This window comes from Toxorhynchites rutilus, chromosome 2 (assembly GCF_029784135.1).
Source record: "Toxorhynchites rutilus septentrionalis strain SRP chromosome 2, ASM2978413v1, whole genome shotgun sequence".
In the NCBI taxonomy this organism is placed as follows: Eukaryota; Metazoa; Arthropoda; class Insecta; order Diptera; family Culicidae; genus Toxorhynchites; species Toxorhynchites rutilus.
The window spans coordinates 75,846,082-75,854,249 of NC_073745.1; the positions used below are offsets into that span (position 1 = coordinate 75,846,082).

The following is an 8,168-nucleotide window of genomic DNA, read 5'->3' on the forward strand; positions in this document are numbered from 1 at the left end:
GGATATATTGATTGTTACACACTGAAGACACAAGATGTGTACTATCCAACTGTCTTCCGAGTCTACATTAGCCCATAATGTCAATACCGATTGATGATGGTGTCAAAAACTGATGACGATATTGATGCCAGAATGTGAGAAATGATGATTCGATATGGTCAACAAGGAAGTCGTCAATCAAGACGAAAAAAAAATATCATAAAGAAAGCTGAGTCTTGTAGATCTTCTATTTCGCATTTCAAGAGTTATTGAATAACAGGTTCCACCTTTTCTGTACACTCACATTTTGCTTCAATATCCTCCGTACTTTCATCGCGTTTTAACCGTCTCCATATGGAAAAGGGTCTCAACGTGCAGTAGTAAATCAGCTCCAACAAGCTTAGAATGCTCACGCCCGTGAATAGACTTAACAACCCGCCACAGCTTGCCACCAGATCACTGAATGCAATGTGTTCATTTCGTTTCAGTGGCATGAACTGTGCCTCTCTGAAGTAGATCACGATCTTCGATTGATGAACACTTCAACGAAATTGAAAAATTAAACTACGAATTCGGCCAACAAGGTGATACGTACTTATCCATCGTGAGGTGCTGCCGCTTGGAGTTATCAATCCATGGTCTCTTCTGCCACTCCCAATCCGCTTGGGAAACCTGACTATCGTACACGACGTTATTGCACGATGGTAGACAGTTGCAGTATTCTGAAATATTTCGATCAACACCTTCCGTGATCATTGCTTCCAGCTTCAACACTTTGGAGAGTGCCTCCTGATAGCACGAAGCATCTCGAAGACTACAAATTGGTGCCCTCGGAGGACGAGGCATCGAGAACCTCACACATCCGCAGAGACTCAGAGTGTGATTGGTCAGACATTCAATCTCACAGTTCTTTCTTGTGTAGATTCGGAAGAAGCGCAAGCGTCGCTCGTTTGTGTAGTAGCAGTGTCGCATATCTGGTGTGTAATATTTCACCTTCGAATCGGTGATAACCACGCTGGGTGCCACCGTTACGAGCAGTTGCTGGTCCACTGGAACGCGGAAGAACTGATTCATTAGTAGAGTATATTCGTTCGGCATGTGGAGTTGTACCTTGAATCCCTGGAAAGAATCCTAAAAGGTCTTGCAGGTTACATTTGAGCATCATGCTAACGTATATTCGTAATCCTCTTTCTCACCTCGCATAAATAATCTTTATCACTTTTATTCACCAGAAGTGAAACTTCCAGACCGCCATAGTACCCTCCGGTGATTACTCTGCGAGGAAATGCTTTCGTACCAGCGCCGTTGCGATAGCCCAAATCGAGTGTCCAGTCGGAAGGATTGATTTCCGAGTTGAAGGTGTTAATGCTTGGGTCCAACTCCTCTGCGCGCAGCAAATCACTGTTAGCTAGCGAATTAAACGTATAGCAGTACCCCATATTGGTCAACGAGCTCTTAAATAGTTTCAAACAGTTGATGGGCTTCCCCTTCCAAATACAGGAATTGAACACCTCAAGCGGTGGAATCGCCATGCTTTTGAGCATTACTGATAAATCGTTGTGATGTAATGGATGATCGTACCTTTCGTACAAATTGTACTCGCAAAGTTGTAGTAGGGCCAAAACCTTGCGAATTCTGCAGAAGAATGTATATCTGTCAATTTCAAACCATTATTCATCTGAACATCAGTATCTAACCGTTCCCCATCCTTCGATTCATTGAGAAATCCCGTGCGAAGAAGGCTGAATGCATGCGTAAAATTGAGCTCCGATGTTTTCACCTTCGTTTCCGGACAGATCGTAACCGCTGGGAAAGGGATCGTGTAGATTGAAGAGGGCTGTTTGTCCAAGCTGATAATTATGGGGTCACGTTCCCACTTCTCGTACACAGAATATACAAAATCAAGGCAAAAGTATAGAGATGCGAATGGTAGTACTATCCAAAAAACCCTGTGCGAGAAAATAATTATTTTATAATTATTTTTCAGAGCCCATGAATAATTGTTTCTATGATTACCTTTCTAGATACAGCTTATCGCGCCCTACAAAATGTTTGAATCCATGAATAGACGTGGCATCACAAAACTCGTAAGAGATTCTTTCCCACAAAAGCGAAACCAGTTTTGACGTCTTCTCACTAAGAATACGCATTTTTTAAACTGAATTGTTTCTTTAAAGATTATCGCCGATACGTTTTTTGAACTGTTAGTAGTATTTGCATCCTATAGGTAATCTAAAACATCGACATCGATCATCGACTGCAAACTGCCACTTAACACTCCGATTGATCCTTTGAATGATATCAACTCAGCAATAGATGTGATTCTTCATGACTCAAATGTTTACACAAGTATCGTAGAAGGGCTCTCACTTTCCGACTCGATCTGCTAGGAGCAGACAAATGCACTGATGATGATTGGAATATCTATGAGGGCGCCGCTTGGTGGGTGGTGTGTCGATTGTTTGTAAGGTATTGCAAAGAGCGTGAAGTTGTTCGCCGATAAGCTCTCGGGGGTATTATTTAATACAAGAGGTACTCGGTTTTCCTACAATCTAACGATTTCAAAGCAACATTGAATTTTACACTTCTATTGAATCATTACAGCTGGATTTTCATTTCATATCGAAATGGTCAGGTACCCACGGTTTCAGGACATCTATAAAAATATAAATATATAAAAAAAATATAGCTTCCTTGGTACCTAGACCATTTGGACTATTAAAAAAATATATGGGTGATATCTATGATATAACCGCAAGGTTAACATGGGACTACCTTAGCTTAGTAATCATTCGTTTGTATTGATTAAATTTTTGATTGAATGAACAATTTCGGAATTCAATTGAATTCAATATATTTGCTTCGTGAGTAAAAATATTGTATAATGCCGTGTAAGGTCAATTCATGCATTATGATAGATTATGTTCATCGTTACAAGTAAATTTATTGATAGTCCTTTTACGTTTGGTATGATGCCCAGGACAAAATATGTGAACGGAAGAATTATCAAACGATTATTTTATTTTACGTTTCCTTCTGAAGTTTGCATTTCTCAAGTGTACGTACTTCTCGAACCGCGAATTTGCTTGATTTGTTGAACTTCAGGCACTCAGATTCGATTTTGACATGTATGTCGAACGCATATTATTTAATCAATAGGCGTTATTGCAGCAAATGGTTATCAACATTTTGCCTAATTATCAAATGGTATGCGTAGAAACTCAGTGAGCAGAAGATTCGTGCCCGCTTTTGTAATCCGTGTAAAAACACTTTTCGGAGTGCCAAAAAAACATGCGGGTTCAGAAATACCCCCGGCTTGCATGAATCAAGACCTTCAACTTCTACTTTTTATACTATAGAGGATTTAAACCTGGAAGTTCATTCGCCTCTAGTGTCTGCACGATTTTCCCAGGTTCCTAAGTTTAGGAGACCGTGTTAAGGAAACATATTCCAGTTTGCATAAAGGCAAACGAGTACAAAAATACTCGCAGTTTGCATTTATTTGCAATGCCGATTTTACCACACATTTGGGTTTTGAAGTCTGTATTAGGCAAACACATTTCAGTCGGAACAAAAATGCCACCGACTTGCATGAATTTGCAATGCCTATTTACTAACGCTCGATGGATTAGAAGTTTGTGTTAGGAAAACACATTTCAGTAGGAACAAAAATACCCCTGGCTTTCATGTATTTGCAATGCCGATTTTTCCAACGCTGCTTGGTTTTGAAGTCTGTGTAAGGGAAACGCATTTCAGTCGGAACAAAAATGCCCCCGACTTGCATGAAATTGCAATGCCTATTTCCCCACGCTCCATGGATTTGAAGTCTGTGTTAGGAAAACACATTTCAGTCGGAACAAAAATATCCCCGACTTTCATGTATTTGCAATGCCGATTTCCCCAAGACTGATTGGTTTTGATGGCTGTGTTAGGGAAACCGTAAATCGAGCCAATCAAAACGAGGCAATTATGGTGTTTAGATAACGCTCAACATTTTACAGTTTTTCAATTATTAATCTATTGAAAAATAACATTATATTAATTGTGATAGAAGCGTAGAAGTATTAACTATCGATTGATGCAAACATCTTTCCGATCCAGTAAGAAATGTTCGAGTTATAAGCATTCGGAATCTTTCATTTTTCCCTGCATGTTCTGTGTTTAGGTTTTCGTTTTACCCCCCATATACTCCGGTTAGACGTAGTCCCACGTCAAAAAAACAGGTACAATCAATAATTACGAAGACAAATTTCATTGTTCTTTCCAACTAGCAATAATCGCACCTCGGATGTACCTCATTGGTTACGATATCGCCACAGCGCAAAGCTAAATTCATTTTTTTTTGCGAGTGTAATATTCTTTAGAATAAGACTATCTAGGTAATTGGCTTTAATTTGATACATCGATCATCTAAACTGGTCTGGTGGCATGAATGTAGGTATGAATTTTAAGAAAAAGTTGTTTTTGGAAAAAGGGGACAAGGGGATTTTTCGGACCACACGAACATGGAAATGGGCATCTTAATGAAAAAAAAAATAAATAAATAAAATACGGGTCTAATATTTTGCAAAAAGAAATAATCCTACCATTTACATATCTTAGAACCACTATATCGGTTTGGCATATTGTTACACAGTAGAACCCCGTTTATCCGCGGAATAGTTTGGCAAGATCACCGCGAATAACGAGAATCGCGGATAAAACAATAAAGAAATAAACTAAAAATGCAAACACAAAAAAAAGATAATTTAGCATGTTTCATCAATGCAGAAATCATGAAACTATCCATCTATAAGGTCGTGTACACCAGTGGTCAAATAAAGTGAAAGCCATGACCAAAACAAAAGAGTATGAGCCACTCACTGACAATTTCCGGGAAGGCCGGTAGATTTACTATGAAACACACTGCCGCGAATAATCCGCTGTGCGCGTCTCTGTAATATTGCTATTGTGTATTTTTTAGCGTTATTGGTATTTATTCAAAGAAAAATATATAATTGAATGAATAAACTCCAGAAAATATTTTTTCTCTAGAGCAATTCCAAATGAAATCGACAAATGACAAAACATGTATTTTAGTATTTTCGATTCGAAAGAAATTTTGTATTCCGTTTGGGTTGGATGAAATATGAGTTTTCCACAGCAATTGGGAATTGTTTGACTCAAGTGTAACTTTTGAAAAGGGCGTATCGATTTTAGTAAGAGAAATCTTTGATAATTAATATCTCAAATACTATGAGTCGCACCGAAATAGTGTCTTAGAAAGAGTTATAGAGTATTGATGATTAAACGTGAGAAAATTATACACTTGGAAAAAAAGTACTCTTTCTTCATTTGCGAAAAAAAATTCATTTGAAATATCGAACTTTTTTTGAATAATTTTATTTTTTTGTTTCATTTGAAATAGAAGTCATGTAGGAAATTCCAGAAATGAGTCCAACATGATAAAATCATTTTTGATGAACTTTGTGGAACATCGAATTTTTATGATTTTTTTTAATTATGACAGACATTTTTGTATGACAATTTTAGTCACAAATTATTAATTCTGATGTGATTTAAAAACAAAAAAAAACTTTAATTATCAATCTCCTAAATGCAGCAATTCTCGAAATATTTAAAAAAAAAATAGTGGGTTATATCTATGATATAACCGCAAGGTTCACGTGGAACTACCTTAGCTGAGCAATCATTCGTTTGTATTGATTAAATTCTTGATTGAATGAAACATTTTCCAAATTCAATTGAGTTCAATATATTTGCTCTGTGAGTGAAAAAAATGAACAAATGCCGTGTAAAGTCAATTCATTTATTGTGATTGATTGTTCTTCGTTACAAGTAAATTTAATGACGGACCTTTTACGTTTGGTATGATGACTAGAACAAAATATATGTACGGAAGAATTATCAAACGTTTGATGAACTAGCCTAAGGCTGAAAATCTTTCCAATAAAGACAAAAAAAAAATTATCAAACGATTATTTTATTTTACATTTCCCTCTGAAGTTTACATCCCAAAAGTGTACATACTTCTCGAATCTCGAATTTGCTTGAAACTGGGAAGTTCATTCGCTTCTAGTGGCTGCACGATTTTCCCATGTTCCTAAGTTTAGAAGATTATGTTAGGACAGACATATTCCACTCTGCACAAAGGCAAGCGAGGACAAAAGTACTCGCAGTTTGCATTTATTTGCAGAGCCGATTTCCCCAGAAACCACGGTTTTGAAGTCTGTGTTAGGGAAACACATTTCAATCGGAACAAAAATACCCCCGATTTGTATGAATTCGCAATGCCGATTTCCCCACGCTTCATGGATTTGAAGTCTGTGTTAGGGAAACACATTCCAGTCGGAACAAAAATACCCCCGACTTGCATGAATTTGAAATACCGATTTTCCCAGGCACCTTGGTTTAGAAATCTCTATTAGGGAACACATTTCGGTGGGAACAAAAGCTCCCCCTACTTTCGTGTGTTCTTTTTCTTCTTTTTGGCTTTAAGAGGGTTTAAACTTTTCAGTTCACTCGCCTCTAGGCTCTTTCGTGTGCTTGCAATGCCGATTTCGCTGCTTGGTTTTAAAGTCTGTGTTTATCTAATGAAAAACAACATTTTGTTAGTTGCGATAGATGCGTAGAAATATTCCCTATCAAGTGATGCAAACATCTCTCCTATCCAGTACGAAATGTTCGAGCTATAAGCATTCGAAATCTTTCATTTTTTCCTGCATGTTCTGTGTTTAGGTTTTCATTTTACCCTCCATATATTCCGGTTAGACGTAGTCTCACGTCAAAAACTATTTCTAATTTGTTGTCTTTTTTATAGATTTATTTTATAGATTTTTATAGAAAAGATTGTTTGGCTTTTAATAAGATTGTCGTGTTATACGGTCATTTTCATGAAATTTTATGAATTTGCCTATAATTTCCAACAACTTTTCCAAAAACCAAAAACCATCATTATGGTAAAAATATATGTTTAGGAGTTACGTTGAAAAATATCTGATTACATTTCATTTCAGATATTTTCTTCTTTTTTTATGTTTTATCTCTTTCGCTCGAAATTGGATATAAAAGATTCTACTTGTTTCCTCTGCACTTGGAAATAAAATTGCATAGCACTACGTTAATTTGAAAACTGTTGCTGAAAGAGCCTTTTGGATCTGAAGAAAAGTAGCGTCGGGGACGTTAGGAACCGTGCCCTTTTAGCCGGTATTCGGGAAATGCCCTTTGACGGCCGAAACTCTATAACCGCGGCTAGGTAGATTGGTGCACTCAATTATGAGATATTTAAATTAGTAATAGATTGTATGTATGTGATTTTTTTCTCAAAAAACTTCAACTGAAATTGAAAACTCTGAATTGAAAGAACAGCAAGTGAAACATTTTTCTCATTGGCATTTGGTTACTTTTTCTCAAGTGTCTTATATTTTTTTGTTCACTCAATCGACGGTAAATTTTCATTTCCATGTGCATGTATTTACTGAATGGCTCGGTTAACGATATTGTAGATCTTTTTCTTCTGTGACTATGATATATAGAAAGCCCTTGACGTAATATCGTGTTTCTAGAACTCATTGCAATAAGTATAAAAAACACCAAAAGTGGTTTTATAATATGCGTTTTGTAAATTAGAATAAAGTTATACGATTTATTCAACAAAACGAAAATAATAATTGAACAACTCAATTTTTATTTTAGTTCGATGAGTTCGATTGTGAGGATATTTATGAAAATCGTATGGCAAACAACACTCGCGGCAAAACACTCCACATACAGTTTCGGCACATTGAAATTCGCATCGCATTTACTATGTCCTCGGCCTTAATGATACATCCGTTACTAGTGAATCGAAAGAAGCATTTCAAAAGTTTCCAATGAATGTTCGTTTCAGTTTACATTGGAAACATTCCTTGATCCAGCTATGCGTTACCAAATATGTTTAACTACATCATTTGATACATAGAGGTCTCTGCAGTAGAAGTATAATGTGCTGCTCGAAAATCGTGTCCAATTCGGATGTGAAATCAGCATTCTAATTCTGAACAATTTCAGGGTATGTTTTAGTCTGAAAATTGTAAAAAAAATCGAAATTGCCACGATAGTTCATAACAATGGAGATGGTTAGTTAGAAGGTTAATGAATCTTATATATAAAAATCTCGTGTCACGATGTTCGTGGTCGAACTCCTCCGA

General features: G+C 36.7%; 1 protein-coding gene and 1 pseudogene across 1 annotated transcript; both read right to left on the reverse strand.

The window, feature by feature from the left end:
- Positions 1-245: 245 nt before the first annotated feature.
- LOC129765847 (pickpocket protein 28-like) lies at positions 246-2,303 on the reverse strand. The gene is made up of 5 exons (XM_055766284.1): positions 1,996-2,303; positions 1,677-1,928; positions 1,176-1,614; positions 575-1,110; positions 246-519 (listed from the first exon to the last, which is right to left on the reverse strand). Exons 1-5 carry the CDS (start codon positions 2,127-2,129, stop codon positions 246-248), a joined length of 1,635 nt encoding a protein of 544 aa, XP_055622259.1. The 5' UTR covers positions 2,130-2,303.
- Positions 2,304-4,154: 1,851 nt separating this feature from the next.
- LOC129772093 (U4 spliceosomal RNA) lies at positions 4,155-4,307 on the reverse strand (annotated as a pseudogene).
- Positions 4,308-8,168: the final 3,861 nt, after the last annotated feature.

What these genes read in the sequence shown, in the direction of transcription:
- LOC129765847 (XM_055766284.1), bottom strand. Translation starts at nt 2,129, where the DNA reads ATGCGTATTCTTAGTGAGAAGACGTCAAAACTGGTTTCGCTTTTGTGG. An exon ending in GATAAGCTGTATCTAGAAAG is followed by an intron (nt 1,929 to 1,995) that starts GTAATCATAGAA and finishes TTTCTCGCACAG; the next exon opens with GGTTTTTTGGATAGTACTAC. An exon ending in ATAAAGATTATTTATGCGAG is followed by an intron (nt 1,111 to 1,175) that starts GTGAGAAAGAGG and finishes AAGACCTTTTAG; the next exon opens with GATTCTTTCCAGGGATTCAA.